The sequence below is a fragment of the Ictalurus punctatus genome, chromosome 19 (assembly GCF_001660625.3).
Source record: "Ictalurus punctatus breed USDA103 chromosome 19, Coco_2.0, whole genome shotgun sequence".
In the NCBI taxonomy this organism is placed as follows: domain Eukaryota; kingdom Metazoa; phylum Chordata; class Actinopteri; order Siluriformes; family Ictaluridae; genus Ictalurus; species Ictalurus punctatus.
The window spans coordinates 8,666,615-8,690,539 of record NC_030434.2 but is presented as its reverse complement, the minus strand read 5'-3'; the positions used below and the strand labels follow the sequence as shown (position 1 = coordinate 8,690,539).

Genomic DNA, 23,925 nt, shown 5'->3' with positions numbered 1-23,925 from the left:
CACCGTAAGTGTGCAACCGGAGAGTTGTCCATTTCTCCCATATTTGGATCTCGAACATGAGCTGATGAAAGAGAACAATAGGTTGCCGTAACCACGGTGTTACAGAGTGGAGAGATCCACCAAGCTTGTCCCGCTTGATGCACGAGAAGCAAATTTGCTCACTGAGGAACATTTGCTCACTGAGGAGCGTGTGCAGGTCATTTTGCCTTCAGGTAAGGGGTGTGCCCTTACCTGGCATTGGACACGTATTCCTGTCTGTCACAGCCAGACTTGGTGCAATTGGATGCTTTTACAGAGGTCAGGTACATATGCCCTTCCCATAGGTGGATCTCACCACTCTACGTTCCAGAGAACTGGGGTTGCGGACATTAAGCTATTGGATTTTGACACTAAACCTAAACTAGCCAAACAAAGCACGCTCTCTCTCTCTCTCTTTTTCTTAAAGTAATGAATGAGATATGACAATTACAATTTTCTATATCTGTAGTGTTATGCTGGTAAAACCAACGATTTTGTGTTTTTTATATGAGTTGAAGGAGTTGTGTTTTCCAGGTTTCACTTGATTTATTGAGGGCTGCTATGGAAAAGGAGAATGAAATAAGAGCGTATTTAGTCCTTGGAATGCCTTCAGCTCTGTTTTCCACACCAGTCAGTCAGCTCATAGCTCAGCTTGCAGGGTCATGTGCCAGTGTGCTGGGAATGCCACAGCTAAACCACTCAGTTAACCCCATTTAAATCCAGTTTCATTTCTGCCCTCCATCTTTCCAGTGCTCACAGAATCAACCACAACCAATTCACAGTCTCTGGCACTGTTTTTATCATTACAGCAGTTAAGCTTAATCAGCAAGAGTGAAAGGGAAGCTCAACTGAGTGCATCTTCTGTCCAGTCGTGCCTTGTGACAATTTGAAGACAGTAAATCTTTGTAATGATCACCTTAATGAGAAACACAGAGCATCGCCGGCTAACGTTTTATCCGTTATCGTGACTGTAGATGCCACTGAAAGACTCACCAAAGAGTCTTCATTGTTCACACTGAAAGCTAAATGAGTGTTGCTGTGAGGTTTGTGTTAGGTCTGAATTTCTAGGCATTTCATATTAACATTCTTGTTGGTTTTGCATGGCAGCAGCCCCTGTCTTTATCCCACTTGGTACATGCTGATTACAGAACCAGACCTGCTTATTTTTGCAGACTTTTAACACTTCTGGTTTGTAATGGTCCTTTTGCACCACACTTTGCATTATATTACAGAAAACAAACCTGTTAACCTTTCCGCTGTCTCTGTGTTTGTTAGCAGGTGACTCAATTTCTTATATTTATTTAAATTTCTTAGACCATTGGTCTGAATTATAGCCAATGGCTCTGCGATTTAAAAAATATATGTATATTTCATTTGTTGTTGTTGTTGTGTTTTTTTTTTTGTTTTGTTTTGTTTTTTATTAGAAATTACAACCCAAATTTCTTATATTTGTTCTTAGAGTCCTTAGCCGGAAATCTTTCCCTTGATTTGAAGGGCTTTAATCCAAATCAACAAATAATACAAGCTACAAATAATACAAATCAACTTGGACCTAATGTGTTCTGCTGGTGGAAAGTTCAGGATTTGAAAAGCTCTATGACTTCATTATTATAGAAAAAAGGGTTGCAAAAATTTTTGCTCGTATTTCCTCATTTGTAAGTCTCTTTGGATCAAAGCGTCTGACAAATGAATAAATATAAATGTAAAACGTTGAGAACCCCTATCATGGACTAAATACAGCATTTTCAAGTATGGCCAAATTCCAAATGGCTTCCTATACACTGTGTATACTACCTAAATAGGGCAGGACCTAATGTGGCTTTAGAATGTAGATTATTTAGTGAAGTATATCCCTGTCGAATTCAACCATGGAAACCATAACATCTCCTTTTATATTTGCTGGCTTTTTATCAACAAAATTAACTCCAGCAAGTTGAACTGACTCAAGCATGTATACTTGTAATGCTTTATGACTCCATGTGTGTACCACATACCAAAACTAGCTCGGTGCCTGAATATCCTGGAATGTCTGTGTTTTGCATTTGATTTCTTCCCCACCTGCAGCTTTTTTTTTTTTTTTTTTTTTTTTCTTTTTTCTTTTCCTGCCACATGTGTCAAGGGTTGAGGTAAAAATGGCTGCAATTTAAGTTTGGCATTGAAAAAGTGTGAAGAATTCAAAGAAGACAATGTAATATTGTTTCAGTACAGAGGTCTGCAGATGTGTGGGTGTGTGTTTGGGCATCTTGGTGGGGGCCAAGATATAAATGTCTGCACAAGGATAGGAATATCTGGCAGTTTTGCCCTCGAGGGGATATTTGGTTGGTCCCCATGACCAATAACAAAAAGTGCAGCTTTTATTTGAAAACCTAATAGAGCTAAAATGTTTCATTTTGGTTACCGAGGTTAAGGTTAGGGTTAGATTTTAGGTGCAACATAGCATTAATGAGCTGCATTTAATAGTGCTGTCAATGGAAGGTCATGACAAGGATATTGAGACAGGCAAATGTGTGCGTGTTATGTATGTGTGTGTTGGGGATAATGCAGATCCTGGCAATTTGCACTTGGTAATAAAGCTCTGCATACTTCTGGGACTCTTTCACCCAGTTGGTGAGCTGGATATGTAGCACTGAGTTCATCCCCACTGAAGCCTTCCCAAAATAGGCTGTGTGTTTACCACTGGCTCAGCCCATTACAACATCCAAGCTTCACATGTTCTCCCCTTTAACTTTATTTTTACTCCACTGTTTGTGATAATCTTTTCTTTCTTTTCTTTTTTTCAATCTTTTACTGTGCCAGCTTTGTGGATTGAGAGTACAAATTCCTGTCGAATGCCAGTAGAACATACAGTCACAATGCTCTCCTTTTAGTTTGTCCCTGTATGTCACATCCTGGAGTACGTTTTGGACAGAAGCAGTGACGCTTTGGGATTTCTCTTTCGGTGTACAAAAGTAAATATTCTATACATAAAGATGTTTAAATATTTAGGAAACAAAGCGTTATTGTTAAACAGTTCTCTCTCAGGAATAAGAGAAAGGTCTACAATGGGGGGGAATGGACAATGTTTTAAAGGTGGTTACTACGTTAGTAATGATTTGAGTCTTACTGACGAGGTTTTTGTGACTTTACTTTCAGTTTATTATTCACTTAGTAATCTGATCAAGGTAACTAATAGAAAAGGTGGAAGATTAGTGGGTAAGATGTTGGACTACTGATCAGAAGGTCGTGAGTTCAATTCCCAGCGCTGCCACTACTGGGCCCTTGAGCAAGGCCCTTAACCCTCAACTTCTCAGCTGTATAAATGAAATAAATGTAAGTCGCTTTGGATAAGCGCATCTGCATGTAAATGTGAATCATCTCCTGGGAGTTTAAGGGTTAAACAACTAATGTTGATTCTCAACACAGCAGTCTAAAAAGTTCTTTTTTCTGGACATTAGATATTCAGTCCAGGTGTGTTTGGGTGAAACAACTTTCATGTTGGCCCACAGCATTCTCTTTGCACTGTAGGATTGGGTTGATCTTAATCAAACCCTGTATGCAATACATCCAGTTTGTGTCATCCAACAACGTGTTGTAATGAGGCATATTAGTTTGTGATGATTAGATCGATATGTCATAGAAATTGGATCTAAAACACAGAAAATCAGCTTTCTATTCTTTGCAGTTACTCCTTCCTCAATTATGATTGAATAGTAGAGTTCCTGTAAACCCATCCATCCATTTTCTGTACCGCTTATCATATACAGGGTTGCGGGGAGCCTGGAGCCTATCCCAGGGGATTTGGGGGACAAGGCTGGGGACATCGTGGACGGGGTTCCAACCCATTGCAGGGCACAATCGCACACACACTCACACCCATTCACACACTACAGACAATTCAGGGATGCCAGTCAGACTACAGCACACGTCTTGGGACTAGGGGTACCCAGCGGAAACTCCAGAAGCACTGGGAACACGCAAGCTACACGTACACAGGGCAAGGGCGGGAATCAATCCCCAACGCCAGAGGTTCAAAGCAAGCATGTGAACCACTGTAGCCACTTTAATCTGCCCCAACCACCTCCCCCACCCCATAATCAGCCATCAGCCAAAATGATGTGTGATAGTGCCATGACGGTTATCATCTGTGCTGATCAGTTCCGAACATGCAGTCACTCTAGAGCAAACTTCATCACGGATCCTGGAAACAATTGGGACGAGGCGGGAATACACCCTGGGATGGAGCACCTTTCCATTCCAGGGCGTCATAAAAACACCTATTTGCACCTTCACACCAAGGGGTGATTTAGAGTGGCCAGTTCACCTGCCAGTATGTTCTTGAGAACAGATTCAGACGGGAACCTGCAGGAAACCCATGCAAACACAGGAAGAGCATGCAAAACTCCACGTTAACCCTGGAACCACGAGCTGGCCATCAGATTTACAGCATGTTTAAAAGCAACAGATGTTGAATCAAGTGCTGTATAGTCAGGTCAAATTCAAAGAGGTGCTTTCAAATTTCCAAACACTGTAAAAAAAATATATATATATTTTACAGCACAAACTCTACAAGAATAAGATAACACTGAATAAAATGTCAGTCATTACAGTGTGTGTGAGTTAACATGGTGGGCATGGGTGCTTATTTACTAGATTGGGAGCACTGGTGTTTCGCCTTGATTTTAGAACTCTTAGGATGGGAAGGTATGCAGGAGCACCGAGAAGCAATTCATTTCATTTTGTGCTGTGTTTATCAAAATGAACTTTTGGCCAGCTTTGGAGCCAGTGGAAAACAATGGCAGGATGTCAAAATGAAAGGAAATTATCATTAAGTAGATGTCACCAGCTATATACTTTGTTATCGTCCCATGATGTCCACATGAGGGTAAAAATGACCTGTGGCACTATGTGATGAAGGCATTGTGTTTTCAGGATGTCCGTCTGTGTGTCTGTCCGAGATTCTCAGTAGTGTGGTGTCTCAGTATCTCAGGAATGAGTGGTTGAATGTTTGGAGGATTTATATGGAATAACATTATAGCTACCAATTAGCAGATAAACTGATTAGATGTTGGAATCGATCCAAACAGGTTCAAGGTCACAGCAAGGTCAATGTCTGAAATAGTTTTTCTTCAATAGGTTCCGTCTTGTTTGTCCTACAGAGATGTTACTTACACCTTCGCGTTCAGGGCTCAGTGCACATCTAAGAGTTTTGCCATCTGACAGATACAGAATACAAATTTGTGACGAGGAATATTAGACTTGTAACTTGGAACAAGTTGTACTTCTATGCACTTCTGATGTTTTCTTGTGACACCACCACCCTCAGACTTCAGCCCAAATTTGCATACTGGTAGGGTAAAAAAAACAAAAAAAACACACACACCAGGGGTTCGTGCGTAATAATGGTGCTTGATGACACTGTGTCCTTGTTTATTTTATAGGTCCTTCAAGCCAGATTTCATCCTGATTCGCCAGCATGCCTACAGCATGACCCCGGGAGAAGACTTCAGAAGCCTTGTGATTGGTCTGCAGTATGGCAGTGTGCCAAGCATCAACTCCCTGCATGCCATCTACAACTTCTGTAGCAAGCCCTGGGTTGTAAGTGACTCCTTTTGTGCTCTAAGTGTTATCAAGCAGTTCAATGGTAAAATCTTAAATTGATCGTTTTAAGAAGCCTGTTCAATTCAGTGCTATCAGTCCTATACCTGTGTTATGGCAGCTGGGCTAACAGTCTAACAAACATTAATAACAACACATATCCAAGAAGAGTAATGAGCTGAAAATAGCAGCCCTGCTGGAAAAAAAACTACTATAGAAACCCTCATAGAATTTGTAATGGTTTTAATGGGAACTGTATTGGTTTTAATGGAAACTGTAATGGTCTCTGAGGTTCTCTACTGGTAATTTGTTGCCTTCTATTGGTGGCATTTTATGTCTAGTGGATAATATTAAGGACCGATAATGGGCATGGTTTCAATGGATAGCTGATGATTTGTAATGATATTTGTAGTGGAAACCATTAGAATTTCTGTAATGGTTACTATTGGGGGGTTTTTTTTGGAGCAGGGAGCAAGCAGATATTGATCTTTAGACAACGATATACAGTGCATCCGGAAAGTATTCACAGCGCTTTACTTTCCCTACATTTTGTTATATTACAGCCTTATTCCAAAATGGATTAAATTCATTATTTCCCTCAAAATTCTACAAACAACACCCCATAATGACCACGTGAAAGAAGTTTGTTTGAAATCTTTGTAAATTTATTAAAAATAAAAAAACAAAAAAAGCACATGTACATAAGTATTCACAGCCTTTGCCATGACACTCAAAATTGAGCTCAGGTGCATCCTGTTTCCACTGATCATCCTTGAGATGTTTCTACAACTAGATTGGAGTCCACCTGTGGTCAATTCAGTTGATCGGACATGATTTGGAAAGGCACACACCTGTCTATATAAGGTCCCACAGTTAACAATGCATGTCAGAGCACAAACCAAGCCATGAAGTCCAAGGAATTGTCTGTAGACCTCCGAGACAGGATTGTACCGAGGCACAGATCTGGGGAAGGGTACAGAAACATTTCTGCAGCATTGAAGCTCCCAATGAGCACAGTGGCTTCCATCATCCGTAAATGGAGAAGTTTGGAACCAGCAGGACTCTTCCTAGAGCTGGCCGCCCGGCCAAACTGAGCGATCGGGGGAGACGGGCCTTAGTCAGGGAGGAGACAAAACCCAATGGTCACTCTGACAGAGCTCCAGCGTGTCTCTGTAGAGAGAGGAGAACCTTCCAGAAGAACAACTATCTCTGCAGCACTCCATCAATCAGGCCGGAATGGTAGAGTGGCCAGATGGAAGCCACTCCTCAGTAAAAGGCCCATGACAGCCTGCATGGAGTTTGGCAAAAGGCACCTGAAGGACTCTCAGACCAAAGATTGAACAAAGATTGAACTCTTTGGCCTGAATGGCAAGCGTCATGTCTGGAGGAAACCAGGCAGCACTCATCACCTGGCCAATACCATCCCTACAGTGAAGCATGGTGGTGGCAGCATCATGCTGTGGGGATGTTTTTCAGCGGCAGGAACCGGGAGACTAGTCAGGATCGAGGGAAAGATGAATGCAGCAATGTACAGAGACATCCTTGATGAAAACCTGCTCCAGAGCGCTCTGGACCTCAGACTGGGGCGAAGCTTAATCTTCCAACAGGACAACGACCCTAAGCACACAGCCAAGATAACAAAGGAGTGGCTACAGGACAACCCTATGAATGTCCTTGAGTGGCCCAGTCAGAGCCCAGACTTGAACCCGATTGAACATCTCTGGAGAGATCTGAAAATGGCTGTGCACCGACGCGCCCCATCCAACCTGATGGAGCTCGAGAAGTCCTGCAAAGGAGAATGGGAGAAACTGCCCAGAAATAGTCGTGCCAAGCTTGTAGCATCATTCTCAAAAAGACTTGAGGCTGTAATTGGTGCCGAAGGTGCTTCGACAAAGCATTGAGCGAAGGCTGTGAATGTGCATGTGCTTTTTTGTTTTTTATTTTGAATAAATTTGCAAAGATTTCAAACAAACTTCTTTCACGTTGTCATTATGGGGTGTTGTTTGTAGGATTTTGAGGAAAATAATGAATTTATAAAATAATGGATTTCTTTACAGCAGAGCAAATCGGATTAAAAACACTGAATAAAGCATAATAAAAATGAGGGTGAAAGCCTTATTGTTAAATTAAGACATTGTATCATTGTATCAGTCTTCATTTCTATTTTATATATATATATATATAATTTTTCTCTCCCTGATTTTTCATACTTAACGGTTGTGTTAAATGGTGATCGTCAAGATGCTATTGAAAAACCCCATCTCCGACGATCGTACTTAGAGGTTGTACGCAGATCATTTGAATAACCTGAATGTTGAGCAGGTGCTCAAACCACCTCTGACCGTGCGTAACCTTCCCTACGTAAATATCGATCTCAGTTTCGAACTTACGTCGCACATAAAACCCTGAACACATTTCTTCCTACAGTATGTTAATGTTTGTGTGGAACGTTCCAGCAATTCTGGAGATTATTTGAAGGTTCGTGAGGGCTTCGTATACAAATGCACCATAATTGATGTTTTGTTGTATTGATAACTCAGATTTTCAAACGTGTGTTTTTGCATGCAGTTTGCTCATATGATCAAACTCTACCATGACTTGGGTCCAGAGAAATTCCCACTGAACGAGCAGACTTTCTTCCCCAACCACACACAGATGGTGAGTGTCCACATCTATTTATTATGCTGCTCAGCTGAATCCCAATCCAGTCAAGGTTCCTGATAGACCATAGACGGATATTCACGATTTTTATGATCAAAATCCGGAGTGATAAACCGATGGAGCTAAACGCATAGGGAAAGATGACGGTTTTACTGTGTGTGTCAGCTGTGAGTTCTTCGCATTGATTCATACGCAAGTCAGACCATACAAGAACAAACTTGATTTGTTTATTTAGACGTAGAATCTGATATAATATACATACACTCTGCCCAAATTCAGGCAGGCATTCGTTTTTATTTAAAGTATAAACATACATTTTGTTAAATAGGACATGTTCACAAATGCAATTTTCATTAAATCTTTATTATAAAAATATAAAAGAGAAATTAAAAATCATAACATTTCTGTAAGCTCCTACAAGAAAGACATTTCCCCTTACAAATCAGTGTACACACACACGCACACACACACACAGTACATAAAAAAAAAAAAAAAAAACATCTTGAACGTTCTATTAATTATATTCAAGGCATGATTGACTGCAAGGTGTGTAAAACAGACAGTATTTTACACAAGCATAAAGTGATGGAGACTAAGATGCCTCGGTTTTTCCCGACATGGCGAATTATTTGAATAAATACGGTGTATTTAGCGTCATAAGTATGTTTGTTAACAGTACAATTAGTTATAGAAATCTTAAACTATTCATCTGTTTCAACTGGTTGGTGATGGAGGCTGTACTCCTGTACAGGTCTCAATCAAACATGATTTATGGTAAACGTTCATCGGAAATGCCAATTAATGACCGAATTGTTTCCGCCGTTTCGTCTAGCGGAGGCGTCTTAGTCTCAGAGAGAGGAATGAGCTGAAGATATTGTCAATACTGTGAATATGGAAAAAAGACAAAACAAGAACTTAGTAACAAAAAAACAAACAAACAAACAAACAAAAAAAAAATCAACAATATTTGTATCTGTCCATTTCAAATAGGTCTATATCTTTATAGAAATATTTTATCCATAACTACTACCAAAACTAAAACCTCTGTTTGTGCGGTGACACTTTTTAAAAAAAAAAAAAAAAAAAAAAAAAAAAAAAAAAAAAAAAAAAAAAACCCTTTGTTAGTACCAGCCAGCTCAATCTTCATCAGAGAAGTACCATCAAATTAACACTAATAAACATCACCATCGTACAAATGCAGTACTTTTTTTTTTTTTTTCCCCCCTCCAGAAAACGCCAAGTAACTCCTGGCACACGCTTGACTTTTGGTTCTGGGATTTGCACAGGATTTTGTAGCCTTTTCTTGTAACACACTATGGGGCAGTTTCTCAGTCCAGATTAAGTTCAATCATGAATACAAATCAGTGCAGGCAAGAGAGCCGATTCTGTGTGGACCGTTAGATGACGTTAATCTGGAGCGCCGGACATATTAACATGCGCAAAAACGCGACAGAGGTTTTAGTCAGGTCATCGTTTCGTAGCTTATACCATAACGAGCGAGAGAAACACTTTAAAAAATAAACTAAATGCTCTGTTCAAGAAAATAACTGTTCCCCACGACGTCTGCTATGCGTTTGTTTGTTTTTTTCGTTGAGTTGTAAAAAATATACATTATAACTCTGTTATTATTCATGACTATTCAAACCAATCAACTTTGAATGCAGAAGATTATATTAGCGACGTTGAACAACTACAGCACAAAGTAAGAGGCAGGCAAAAAAAAAAAAAAAAAAAAAAAAAGGATCACTTACTTATAAATAGATATTATACAGCATACATGGTGGATCTATACAGTTATTCATATCATTCTAAATAATATAAAATAACACTTAACTGCTTCTGAAGGAGGACCAGTATTGCTTTCATAAATTATTACGTCAGACACTGTCCTGTGACTGGATTGAACTGCGAGCGTGATACTGTATATCATGGCGTATCATCTCTACACGTGCTGTGTTAAGTGATGCTGTGTCCGTCTGGCACCCGACCTTTTCACAGTAACACTTATTGCTTTATATGCGGCGTGATGGAAGTTTCCAAATGTTTGAATCGGTAACAAGGCAGCAGTTTAGAAAGCTTGTTTAGTGCATTCTCAAAAGAACCAAAAAGGGCGAGGCAAGAAATCGCCAAAGACAAAAAAAAAACAAAAAAAACATTCTACAATTCGGTTAGCTGTTTTCATCTGAATATCACGCACGTTGTTCTGAATTTGAACACGAGAGACGTCTAGAGTGGGAATACGGTGTCATAGTAATAAGAGTGGATTGCTATGAATAATAATAATTTTTTAAAAATACACCATCATGACTTGAGATGATTTTTGTGGGCGTTTCTCGCTATACACGTCGTACGTCACACTTTTGGCTGTATTTATGACACAAATTCTAATTACGCATTCTGAAACCAGTTTTTTTTTTTTTTTTTTTTTAAATACCCGGATTCATTTCTTGTCTCTCCCACTGACGGCTCCTTTGATTGCATGGACTGCTCAGCGTGCGTCTCTGTGGACAGCAGAGCGCACGTCGACTGGGCCACAGCGTAAATATAGTATGCATTAAAACACAGGTATTGTTTACCTCTAAAGTGCTACCACAGGCATCAATAAAATTGTCATTCGGCACGATCTGAATCGTTTCCTTATTTCCTGTATATTCTGGAAACAAGGAAAGGAAACTTTTGAGTGAAAAAAACAAACAAAACAAAAAAAAAAAAAAAACAAATGATTGGTTTGATGGGTAGTAGGGGGAAAAATAGATTTCCAAAAAAAAAAAGAAAAAAAAAAAAGACTTCGGTTATTTCAGGGATCCGTGGTGTTCATGTTGGTTTTGTCGCGGGAGGTCATGCCCCGGTACCAGCTGCAGTAGCCCTCTTTCTGCTGGATGCAGGCGTAGTGCCGTGACTGGTAGCCAGGATAGCCGAAGTGTGACAACATGTCCGTCCACAGGCACTCGTTCTTTGAGGTCACGAAGCAGGGCAAATAGTGGCACGGCTTAATCTATAAACAGAGAGGAGGATGAGTGTACACTTGGATTAGATGCGGAAAAGAAAATTGGGAAAAAGTACATTGATAAACTAAATTACACTTGTTTTTTTATAATCATCGTTTTATAACCCTGACGTGCTGAAGTGTGTGTGTGCTTGAATGTGTTATACTGTTCCTTAGTATTGCAATGAGTCTACTTTAAGAGATACATGAAATCACGGCATGGTTTATAAAGCTAATATAAGGTAATTAATCCCTGTAATATGGTATCCCTCCTCCCCCCCCTTCCCAACTGCATAATTAATCCAAAACACAAATTAGTACTTGATATTTAAGATGTAATATAGTAGTCAGGGCCTCCCAAGTTTGGATTTTTAAGCATGAGTACGCGCAGTAGGCGTCCGGGGAGATTCAATACCACGAACGGTTGTAGAGGGGCATCGAAATGTGACCCGTCACGAGTCGAAAAAGTCAAAGATGTGTGTGTGCAGCTGATTAGTAAATGAGACACTTTGTATAGATACAGCTCTATAATGTAGCAATGTTCCAGTGAGTTATTTCAGTAGCTATCAGGGATAGTAATCATGGTCCAGTTAAGTGCTGGTTCCTTCGTACACGCTGTGACGGCTAAATTTCCCACGTACACTCAAATCTTGGTTTCCCAAACTTAATTAAAATGTGTTTGTATGTGTGTGTTTTTGTGTTACTCCTACTACCAGCACCATAGCCAGCCCTTTAGCTGGTATGTGTACTATTGGCATGGAACCACTAATTAAATCAAATTGCTCAATTGTTTTTGCAGGCTCTTTGCCCAAGCCACTCTTTTCCACTGGGTGGGTACACAGAATTAAGTTCTGTGGTGTACACTATAATTTAACCGACTGAAGATTTTTCTGGTTATTCGGGAGAAAATGTGTTTGTATATATCCGTGTGTGTGTGTCCACTCACCCTGCAGTTGCAGCCCAGCTGGTAGCGATGGTTCATTCCTTTTTTCTGAGCGAGGGACAGACGTTCCCACCTCTCGTTAAAGTTGCAGAGTCCTGTGTAAACCTTTCCGTCATACACACGACCTTGGACGGAGAAGAAAAAAAATAAATAAATGAACAATTATTGATATGCTACTGTATTTGACTCGCAGTAAGGGGTCGCATTTCCATTCCGGTACCCAGTTGCGCATGTATATTTGTGCAGCCCTGAAACTTCACAAAGGGTATGAATTGCGTATGCACACTTTTATGCATTCTCTCATGCATCATATTATACTGTACATTTGGGTCTGATGACCAACCTTGCACTGTGCCGTTCGATTAAACTGTCCTCGTCTAGATCAGAATTCTCCAAAGGTCCTTTAACAGTTATTTTTAGCTTTGCGCTGTTTGTGGCTTATCGCCTATGACAAGATCCCGAACTCTGCAACAGGTGCACCGACCGAGCTTTGCAGTGCAGTGGACTAAAACCATGACCGTGCACCCGTCCCTTTGAGGTAGCTTATATCCTTACGGTCAGATTATTTTAGACGCTTGCCTGGAACGAGATCTTATCGGGGTGTCTCGAGTGCAGCGTGCCCCGACGAGGCTGGTCATGTGGCGAGCGGACGCAAGCAAATGATCAAAGAACACTTTTTGTCTGGCTGGGTTTAAAAAAAAAAAAAAATAAGCTCAAAGTGAACTGACACCGGCTCCTGGGAAAGTGACACCCAATGATGGACCCAAACAAAATGTATGGTGTAAATTTGTTGTTGTGTGTGTGTGTGAAAGGGAGAGAGAGGTGAACTGTGTAGTATGTGATGGGTGTGTGACTCTCTCTAGCCAATCAGCAACAATCCAGACCTTATGTGTTTGGCTTTTCCTTATGCAAGAAGTACTCCTGTGCCTCGTTGCCAAATGTACATTCACACAGTGGAAAAACTATTCTGCTGTTGTTTGTTTTCAGCAAGTGAAGCATTGCTTGCCTGTGACGCTTGAAAAAGATGTGGTCATGCGCTACTTATAACACTAAAATAAGTCCCGTCTGCCCCTCCTGCCAACTTCCTGCCGATTGTTAAATGCACGCAGAGAGTTATTTTTCACGGACAGGACAAACTGTTGTGGCAAGTTTTAGCTCGATACCTTACTCGGGAATGTCAACAGTGGGGAATTTTGACGCACGGTCATGTCTGTGACGGAGGATGTTTGCTGTGTGCCGTTTGTGTCGTTGGTTTAGAAGGATAGTGCTTTTAAGGCAAACAAAAGGCTGCCATTAGCAACCTTGCTTTAGTACTGAGAGGCATGCACTAGACAGGGGAAGCGAAGAGCATGCAAATGGATGCCTGGTCCCGAGGCTATTGGTGTCACTTTTTCTTTCGCCTCACCATTACCGTCACTTTCGCAGCGCTCCGAAAGAGTTACTAATATTCAGGTGTTTGCTTGTAATGATTTTAATTAGCATCATGCCACTGCTGAGTAGCGGGGTTTAGAGATCGGGCAACTTACCTGTAATCAAGTACTGGTATTTGTTAATGTCAAACTTGACTCCACACAGACTCTCTGAAGCGTCCGTGTAAACGTGCTGGACATGCTGAACCGTGTTGAATCCTTTGTACATCTACAGCAGCCAAAAGAGAACATCGAACAAGGTTTTAGTCGCATGAAAATCGACCCGAAGCGACCAGTCGCACCTGAAGTGGTTCTGCGCTTTAAGAAGTGATGCAACACGAATCAGATGTGTGCGTTTCAGCAGGAGGTAATGCTAGATCAACAGCAGGTATTTAAAAAAAATAAATAAAAAAGGCAGTTCGGTAATCACATGTACTTACACTCGTAGTATAATTACTAAAATAATACTCTGCAATTATATATAACGCATGTATAATATAAGCATGCAGGGGACTGCAGGTTGTAACTGCGTCTGTCTGAAATTGGCAGGGTTTTTCTTTTTTCTTCCCCCTTACTTCATTAAGGTCAAGTGAACCAGAAGCCTCCAGACAAAGCAATCGTTTGTACAGGGTTCTGTTGTACAAACGTAAATTATTTGTCCACAAGGCAACAGGAAATCCCCGTTTAGAGTCAACATTCTCAGAAAACCAAGGTCAGACTGAGAGGAAGTGCAATAGCAGGCCAACCCCCCTCCCCCCCTCCCTCCCTCCCTCCCTCCTCAACACTTTATGAGAAAGCCATTAGCTAGGAACATTGATTCAACAAGGCATCTTATTTTTGGTAAACTTACCCATCCGTCATAATTCGGTCTAAACGAGACAAACGGACATATAAAGACACGTTTAGCTCATCTGTGTTGACGCTTAAGCTAACTTCATTGCTTTTACAAGTCCCAGCTAAGTGGTTTTTTTTTTTTTTCAGTAACGGTTTAGAAACCGTCCTAAAACCTGTCCCTGTTTTCATCAAATGACGCATTTCTTCATACTTGTAACATACCGTACTTAAAATGGCCCATATTACATAAAGAGAAACGTGTGTTATATAGAGGTGGAGGATATATTCGAATGATATATTATTACAAAGTCGGAAAATAACAGTACATCTCTTGCATTATACACGCGTTAACGGGGACGGGGCGGGGCGTTAAATCATTAGCATATACTGTACAGTTTAGGGGCAACGTTTGTCCATTTTGGTGCCAATTTCAAATGTGTTTAAGAATTTAGACCTCTTTATGAGGAACTTAATTTATAGACAAAATGGGGACGTTTCAGTATTTAGTTACTAGTAAATCATTTTGGGTTAGCGTCTGTTGGTTAGAATGCTGTAGCTAGATGTTAATCAGGAAAACCTCAGGTAAAACTATTACGGAATATTCTAACGATACGGATTTTGTAACGGCGCTTGTTACTTGCGAGAAATTTCCCGAAAACCAGAACATGAATCACTGCTGTTTACACATGCTATGAAACAGCTAGCTAGCTACTGAAGTGATTTAGCTCCCGCATGTTGAGGCATTTACTCAGCAGCTAGCTAGCTAACTAAAGTTAAACAGTGTAGTTAAGTTTTTGGGGTTCCTAAGATATATCCGTTGCTCGTCAAGATATAATGCATGGTACTTGTGCAGAAATTGGTTGTCTCGAAAAATAGTTTGTCGAGTGTTGCTAAATAAACGTATGGCACATCAATCTCACAGATGTTTAACCGGCCCTGGCAAACAGCTGTAAACTAGAACGCCTACTAGTGATAAATGTTTGGGCCTGACTGTAGAAACATGACATCAGCGGTATAACTGTTGTGTGTGTATATATTATAAATACTGTATATACTACTACTACTACAAACTACTTAACTAGTATATTACCATTAAAGTGTAAGTCTAATAAAGCCACGTTGTCATGTAGGCTAACTTGCCTTCATCTGTTTGACTGTGTAGCGCATGGTGCCAAACGGGCCATCCTTCAGCAGCTTCTTCCCCACCACTTTGGCTCGGATCACTGCAAACAGAATCACATAAGCACATGTCCTGGTTATGATCCTGCAGACATCTTGAGTCACAAGCACAGAAACTAGGGAGCAGTTAGTGATCACCGAACAGCAGTGATAAACAGGTTTAGGTATATGAGGTATTTTCCATAACTTCATGAAAGCTAATATACAGGCAGGACTAACTCTTAGTAGACTTGACATGAGCCCAAGTTTGTCTCTGTTCATTGAGCACTCAGTATGTACAGTTATTATGAGATCATGTGTAATTTATTCGTATTTTGAATCGTCAAACTGGGACATATTGAGTAGGTGTCTCTCCGTCGCTCCGAAACAGAACTGCCTCCTTGGAGAGCAAAGAATGAGGGCATGTCAATACTCCGCCATCTCGCCCTCTAATCCTGCCCGGCGCGAAAGGATTAAACAAACCAGTGCAGCCGTCTCACCAGCCTCACGTTTGTACAGTGATCTGGTTTATTTTGTCTTATCAGACTGGACCCATATACACAACGGCGAAAACAGGGAGCGTAGACAAAACATCTGGCTTGGTTTACGTCTTTCTAGACTGTTCCGAACGCCCATAGGAGGCAGCTAACGTTATGGCTCATTTGCGAAGATGAATAGGCTTTTCCTGTAGTGGCTGAATCTGCTGTCTCAGAGGAATATCAGCTCTTAGACACCAGGCAGCGTGTGAAGTTCACCTGCTCCTCTCAACCAGACGGAGAGGAAGAGAAAAGGGAGGAGGTGACAGAGAAAGCTTGCAGTGAAGGGGATGTTTGTTATCTTTTCTTCCCCAGTAGGAATTTCCTTCCCACATTTCCTTACGGCTTGCATTCCACAGGCTAATCCAAAAAAAAGGAAAGCAGTCCGACTCCTCCTTCCCAGCAAGGACAGAAGGTTCTAGCATCTTCTCCAGCATCACAGCCCATCTAAGCTCACCAAGTAGGTTGGACAAGGGGAAAGAAATAAAAGTATCAAAGCCACTCAAATCATTAATGGGATAAAACCAGCATGACGCTGGCTTTACCTTCCATTGGCTACATGTGGAGACACGTCACTGGACAGTGTGTTCTTGCCTCCAGTGAGCTACCCCATAGTAACGCCAACAGTTCTGTTCATTTTTAACAGAAATCATGTTTCTTGGGATTTGTATTGGTTTTACTGTGCAAGCCCGTAACAGGTTAAGTCTTCAGAACCGTTTTTGCTTCTAGCCATGCTATATTAAATACCGTTTAGATGTCCCTGTGAGTAAAACAGCAGACCTGCTCATTAGACAGGACAACAGAAGCCTGCTCAATCAAACAGCCAAATCTTCTGGGATTTGATCTACTGGGTACCAAGAATCTCTTACTACTATTTCTGTAGACATCTTTCTCTCTCTAAGTTTACACGTGTTCCTTTACAACCTATACACACACACACAAACAATACAGGTATGTCCTTCCTGATATACTTGCATGCCGATGTAATTCACCCAATATATACATATCTGGCTAACGTCTGAAACAGTAGGTGTTATTTTGCAGTGAGAAATGCACCTGTACGGTACAGACAAGTTCCTGTGAATGCAAAGTTTAGTACGTGTGTATAAGAACTCACGAGGATTGTTCTACTAGCTATTTCACAGATACCGTTGTGCAAAGAGGCTGAACGTTCCATGTATGATTAGACAACTCCTAATGAGGACCATTAATGAGGTTTAGAGGATTGCTTACCCAGATTAGTTCCCCGTCATTATAAACAGCTCAGTCGCGTTTCAGCTGAAGCGCGACATCGATCGTTCGCTGCATTGTAAATCATTTAGTCAATTTTATTTTATTTTTTTTAATTATAAAAAAAGAAAAACAATACAAGGAGGGAAAATTGGTGATTTGGAACCGTTTTAGTTTCAGGCTGAATTATGTACCATGACTTGTTCCCTTGTATTTGAATAGGTTGTGGCTTCCCTAAGCTTTAAAAGCTCCGCTGTTCACTCGGCTTTGACCCAAACCTGCATGATGGTCCTTGCCAGAGACGCTCCATATTTGGTACAGTCCGGTCTGAACCACATCACTGCACACAAAGCGCCTCTCTCCAACACCTTGGCTGGGATTCTTTTAACATGAATTAAATCTCGAAGACCAAAGGGTAGGGCAAAACACTAATCTGGTGCACGGTAGGTCTTAAAAGAAGAACCTCGCATTGAATAGACCATTTCAGTCGCACAAAATCTCTCCCTCTCGCCCTCCCTCTCTCTGCTGTGGTTTTATGCCCTAGTGTTTCTGGATAGGACTGGATGCACAGGATGACATTAATGATCCATCTCTACCATCTGAGGCACCGAACAGTCTCACTGTAGGTTGAACACTCAAGCTTGGGAATATCTGTGTGATCTCGAACCTTTTTGTTTTCTTTCAGCACTGCAGATGCACTATGAAAGTCAGTGAAGATGCGGTGCTGAGCGAGGCTATTTTTTGACAAGAAATATGTTTATACGTGTAAAGGGAACGTGTGTTCTGCTTCACCCAGTGGGGGAAAAAAAAATAATTATTTTTGAATGTAATTAACTTTGCAATCGGATAACATTATTAGAGCGCTAATAGAAACCGACATTTCCTCTGGGGCAGAATGAATTTCTAAATTGTTTTTTCCTAACAGTGGTTAACAGGATCGTGCTCCGCAACTGGCACATATACTGTATTGATCCTCTTATCTCAAAGCACATTAGTTTCGGCGATCCTCGGTGTGGTAACCGTACGGCGGTAAGCAGAACGAAATGCAATAAGTATGCAGAACCATTTTAGTATTACGGAGGCCCCTGAAAAAGGGATTTTCTTGGCTAACCAGTTCGTGCGGCGTCACAGACAAACTGTTCGTCCAGAGGTATGCTAGGCAAATTAAAGCAGATGGAATGGAACGGGTGGAGCCGTGTCAGAGGAAATTAGGCCCAATCAGACTCTGCTTTAGTGCTCACGTTACCTAAAAAAAGCGAGCGCCAGGATCCGCATGGTGTTTCACAAGGAGCCTTATAGAGAATCAGTGATTAACCACAGAAGGAAGAGTGTTCTCGGTCGTATGTTGAAGAAATTAAATACTTCCTGTTTTATTGGTCATGACCTTTTAACTGGAGTTCAGCGTAACGGATGTTTTACTGGGTCTAAGTTCACTTGGGGGAGCGAGATGGGACGAATCCATACATCCACACCCGGACTCTGAGGATTAAACATCCTCCCCTCACCTCTCACAGAACCTGGGCCTTTTCTCAGTCTCTTTTTTTTAAAAAAAATGCATTGGTTCATCTTAATGTGAAGATGGTTTTAATAATATTAAAATACATCAGTGACCATCTGTGGTCGAATCTTTTCTCCCTTTTTTTTTTTTCTGTTAATCAAATATATTTTTATTGAGTTGTTATAGTTATTAAACTATTTAACTGATCATTTGAATCAAATGGGTTTTCATCCAAACCTCAATAACTCAAAAAACAAGCCAGAAAAAAAAAAAAAAAGGTCATGAATAATGTCATTATTATTATTATAACTTGGACCTGATGGGTTCTGCTGGTGGAAAAGTTCAGAAGAAAGCTCCAGGGCTCCAATAAACCGCCAAAATATTATTGCGCAGCCTTAAATAATGAGTCAGTTTTTCAATGGTCATATTATGTTCATAAAATAAATCTGTACTAAGGGAGACAGTGGAATTTATATCGCAGTTAAAGAGCTCCCTGGCTGCAAAGAGTTTCAAAAGCGGTGTGCTTTTGAATTTGGACGTTGGTCCTTTCCTCCAGGTTGTTTGCTCCAAGTGACAGTTTTTGTCGCAGTACTGGCAACCTTCCTAACACAACTTTAGACTATGATTTGCTCAGAAGAACTGAAATTGCTTCCTTTGGGATTTCATTTGTGTCGGTCTCTACTTAACTGTTAAAAAGCATTTCTACTTCGAAGTATGAAGGCTCCTCTAGTAAAAAGGGTCATCGTGGGTTCTTTGGATGGCTAACGGTTCTAGTGTCGTAAAGGATTTTTGCTTAGAACCTCTTCAGAAATGAAGCACGCCGTCATAGGGTTCTATGGGTTGGTCTTACACATATAAAAGAGTCTAGCTGTACACAACCGAAAGCCGCGGGAACCGGTGCAACCCTATTGATTTTTTAATATATATTTAAAAAAAAAAAAAAAACTCTATCCATGCTCTCATACCCGTAGTATCGTGATGCAACAAATTGGCAGGAAGTCATGACTGACTGGGAGTGAAGCAAGTCTTGGCATTGGGAAGTGGGTAGGGCGAATGACTTTACAAATATGAGCTACGTTTAATTTTATGCAAATTCGAATAAGAAGAGAGATAGAGTGGTATGTCTGTTATTTTTCTCTGTTTTTGGTTCCGCATTTCGTTACTATTTGCGGCACCTGACTCATACTCATGCTGTTACTACGGGTTTCGAGTGGCAGATAATACATGAACGTCAGTGTTTTTGCCATTCTGTTTCAATATACGTTTCAATGTGCAGTTTTGTGAAAGCAAAATGTTGTATTAGGATCATTCTAGTAGATGGTGACCAGCACGGATGCCATGTACAGACAAGCACGTCACTTTTATTAGAAAGAAATCTGATTTGTAATAGCAAGGGTGGATTCATATAGGTTCTGTAGCTAGCTTGTATAGAGATCACCACTGAAACCATGGCAACCGGCAGTAAACTCAAAGAAAGCGTCAGATGTTATGTTTTGTAAGAGTTGATTCAACACTGTAGGGGCTCATTAAACAACAACGCAACATTCATTCAACCGGGTACACTGAAACATCGGTTCCATGTGAATGACTTGAGTTCCGTTAACACAGTTTGTTTTTGTACATCCAACATCCCTTCTGAAGAAAAAAAAACCCCAATAGAACCCCTCAGAGAATTTGTACTGGTTTTAATGGGAATTGTAATGGTCCCTGTGGGTCTCTGCTGGTAATGTGTTGCCTTCTATTGGTGGCATGTTATGTCTAGAGGATCCCATTGGCTCCCAATAATGGTTAGCAATGGTTTTAATGGTCAGCTGATGGTTTATAATGGTATTTGTAGTGGAAACCATTAGAATGTCTGTTGTGGTGTTCTATTGTTTTGTTGTTGTTGTTGTTGTTGTTTTCCCCAGCAGGGATGACTCAATCATGTATTTCGAAATACGGCCACATGTGATTATCAGGATTTTTCATTTAATAGAATTTCTTCATGAAAGTGCTAACATCCTCGTGGGATTGTTTACACCGTGATCCAAGCGTGTCCTTGACGATTCGTTTTAAATTCAATTCAGTAATAAACAAAACGCTGAAATTATTTTTCAATTAAAAAAAAAAAAAACGACATTTTTTAAAATGTAAACTATACGGATTATGTTCTATTCAACCTGACCAGACACGTATTACTTTCTGAGATTATAGATCTCAATACAACTCCACACACCTCAGTCTGATTGTCTTGGCATCTGATACCGAGGACAAAACATTCAAAGTGCTGGTCAGAAAGTCAGTTTTGCCTGTGTGTATATATACACAGTATATAAAAGCTTCGTCTGCTCTGATCTGATCTGATCTAACCGGAATGCAAGATTAGATGACACTCACAGCGTGCTTGTTCAATGCTGTGATATCAGAGTTACCTTTTAACATTCGTGCTAACATGGATGTCTTTGGCATGTGCTGATAAAGGAGCTGGTAGTGATGGTAGTGATGCTGTGCTCATGATGCTGTGCACAGGACAGTCCAGTTGTCCTTCAGTGTAAACAGCTAGTGTATGGCTGGACAAAAATGATCAAATGGTAAAATGAATCAGCCCGCTTTATTACTCAGAAGGCGCCCATTTGTTCTGGGGGAGAGAAGAAAGAAGGGGGGAAAAAAACAACAAGGAGACAACTCTGTGCCAGCACCGTGGCCGTGTTGCCATGGCGACCGTTAACTCTTCCCTCCCACCGGCTGCAAGCCGCAACTGCACTCCAACTTTTCCTAAGTGCGTAGTGAGCGAGTGTAGTGCACAGGGACGCGTTTGGAGCGATTTTTTCTTCTTCTTTCCTAACAACCTGCTGAATGCATCTCACGCAGTAAAATCCCGGTGCACTACCCGGCGCGTGCTTCTCTATACCATGCACCGAAAAAATAAATAAATAAAACCACAGTCACATATGGAGTCCAGTACTGAGTTCCACGTGGTTCTATAACTTTAGAAACGCACCCGAACTCCTCATTAAAGGTCAGTGTGAGTGCGATAGAAAGCGCGTGGTATTCTTACCGATATCGGAGTTGCAGAAGGCGTCCTGCGGGTGCGTGAGCGCGCATGAGCAAGCCTCCAGCTCGTCCAGGCGCAAGCTGCTGAACACGAACAGCAGGCTGAGCAGCTGGCAGACGGGTTTCATTTTTCTCTTCTTTGTTGTATTCGCCTCGAATCGCTTCTTGTCGCTCGCGCTCTCGTTCCGATCCGGAGAAGTGTGCGCGTGCGTCTGCTGAGGTGAGTGCTCAGTGTGAGTGTATGTGTGAGAGCGCGCGCCGCTCGTGTTATAGGTGGCGCAGCTGTGTCACGCCCCCCACAGGCGTCGCGGCTGACAGCCAATCACAGCGTCGATGATGCCATTCCAATTAAACATGGCACTGGCATGACGTATTGAAAATTGACTTCACAACTGCCTCAAAAAAAAACAAAAAACAAAATATATTTTTAAAACCCTCTGAGAAAGAACAAACCCGTTCCTTCTCGTCTGAGGTGTCTCAGGGTTTGGAAGATATTTTTTTTTCACTATCATGAGCCTGAACCCAATTCACGGAATTGTGGTATGAAGGCTACACATCAAACCACATATTACTGCGTTCAGAAGTTATTGTCAGAATATTAGAACACACTGTCTTTCATAACTACTACAAACAGGGTTAGGGGCTTGAGGGGAAATGTGTGCTACTTTTATAGCAGTGTACTGTGTGAACAGTGGCATGAGCATCTGTGTTTAAAATGTAACTAAATTGAATGTAACTTTATCTACAACAAAAAAAATTCTATACCGGAGAATTGAATTGAACAAATACTAGACATTTGAGGTCAATTTGTGTTACATGTGTAGCCGTATACTTTGTATACAGTGGAGTGGAAAAGGGTCTGGGTGGGGGGGGGGGGGGGGGGTGGGTGGGGGGGAGAAGTAATGTAACTTTATCTATGAAAATATATTTTAAAAATCCTATACTGAAGAATTAAAAATATAAAATTGGGTGTCCCGTGCGGTATTAGTCTGAAAACGGAGCTAAAAGAAGTCCGTGGATTTTTGACATCTCGTTTAGATTAGATATGAACAGTGATAATTATTACAGCTGAGATATAAAAGCGGTTGTAGGTGGTTGAGGATTAGCTCAAACTTTCTTTATGAATTTTCCCCCCTCACTATTAATATTTTAGTTACTTGTGATAATATAAAGGAATATCTATGAAACCAAACTCACTCAAATTGTTGTTGGTAGATTGTTTGTACACACCTGAGCATCACACTCATATGTGTTTGTTGAACATCCCATTTCAGTTTTAGTCCCTCTGTGTTTGCTGTTATAATGCGCTCCACTCTTCTGGGAAGGCTTTCCACTAGATTTTGGAGCGTGACTGTGGGGGTTTGTGATCATTCAGCTACGAGAGTATTAGTGAGATCAGGTACTGAGGAGGTCTGGGGTGCAGTCGGTGTTCCAGTTCATCCCAAAGGTTTGAGGTCAGGGTTCTGTGCAGGACACTTGAGTTCTTCCACTCCAACCTTCACACACCATGTCTTCGCGGAGCTCGCTCTGTGTACAGGGACGTTGTGATGCTGGAACACGTTTGAGTCTCTTAGTTCCACTGAAGGGAAACTGTAATGCTACAGCACACAAAGACATTCTATACAGTTATGTGCTTTCAAATTTGTGGCTACAGTTTGAGGAAGAACCACATATGGGTGTGATGGTCAGGTGTCCACATACTTTTAGCCGTATAGTGTGTAAACTATTGTCTTTATCATTCTGTCACATGGGATAGACAAACTTTTGAGTCAAACAATAAATTTGTTTGACAGACATTTCCAAGATGATTTACAGCATACTATATTTACTCCTGTATTATGCATTTTTTGAGAGGTGGCATAATATTTTGACATATTTATTACACTGCGGTTTACACAGTAGTATAAGATAGATAAGATAAGATAACAATTTATTAATCCCAGGTGGTATACATAGCATCATGGCCTCTATCGAATATCAACAGATATTAAATGAAAACCTGCCTCTGCCAAAAAGCTTAAAATGGGCCATGGTTGGATCTTCCA

The 23,925-nt window shown here is 41.0% G+C and overlaps 2 protein-coding genes across 9 annotated transcripts in view; one reads left to right on the top strand and one right to left on the bottom strand.

Annotated features, from left to right (window-relative positions):
• Positions 1 to 23,925, top strand: part of LOC108279672 (synapsin-3) — a 124,757-nt gene that overhangs the window by 58,933 nt on the left and 41,899 nt on the right. For all 8 annotated transcript variants that reach the window (XM_047162315.2, XM_047162314.2, XM_047162317.2 and 5 more), the window contains 2 exons: positions 5,436 to 5,592; positions 8,161 to 8,250. In XM_047162315.2, the coding sequence (XP_047018271.1) occupies positions 5,436 to 5,592; positions 8,161 to 8,250 (247 nt within the window). The remainder of the gene's footprint in view (positions 1 to 5,435; positions 5,593 to 8,160; positions 8,251 to 23,925) is intronic.
• LOC108279674 (metalloproteinase inhibitor 3) lies at positions 8,459 to 22,137 on the bottom strand. The gene is made up of 5 exons (XM_017494014.3): positions 21,885 to 22,137; positions 15,566 to 15,648; positions 13,709 to 13,820; positions 12,186 to 12,307; positions 8,459 to 11,248 (listed from the first exon to the last, which is right to left on the bottom strand). The coding sequence occupies exons 1-5, from the start codon at positions 22,006 to 22,008 to the stop codon at positions 11,051 to 11,053; spliced, it is 639 nt and encodes a 212-aa protein (XP_017349503.1). The 5' UTR covers positions 22,009 to 22,137; the 3' UTR covers positions 8,459 to 11,050.

Excerpts from the sequence above, each read along its gene's own strand:
- LOC108279674 (XM_017494014.3), bottom strand. The coding sequence starts at position 22,008 with ATGAAACCCGTCTGCCAGCTGCTCAGCCTGCTGTTCGTGTTCAGCAGC. Across the intron at positions 12,308-13,708 it reads ATACCAGTACTTGATTACAG|GTCGTGTGTATGACGGAAAG; the intron begins GTAAGTTGCCCG and ends TCTCCGTCCAAG. Across the intron at positions 11,249-12,185 it reads AGCTGGGCTGCAACTGCAGG|ATTAAGCCGTGCCACTATTT; the intron begins GTGAGTGGACAC and ends CTCTGTTTATAG.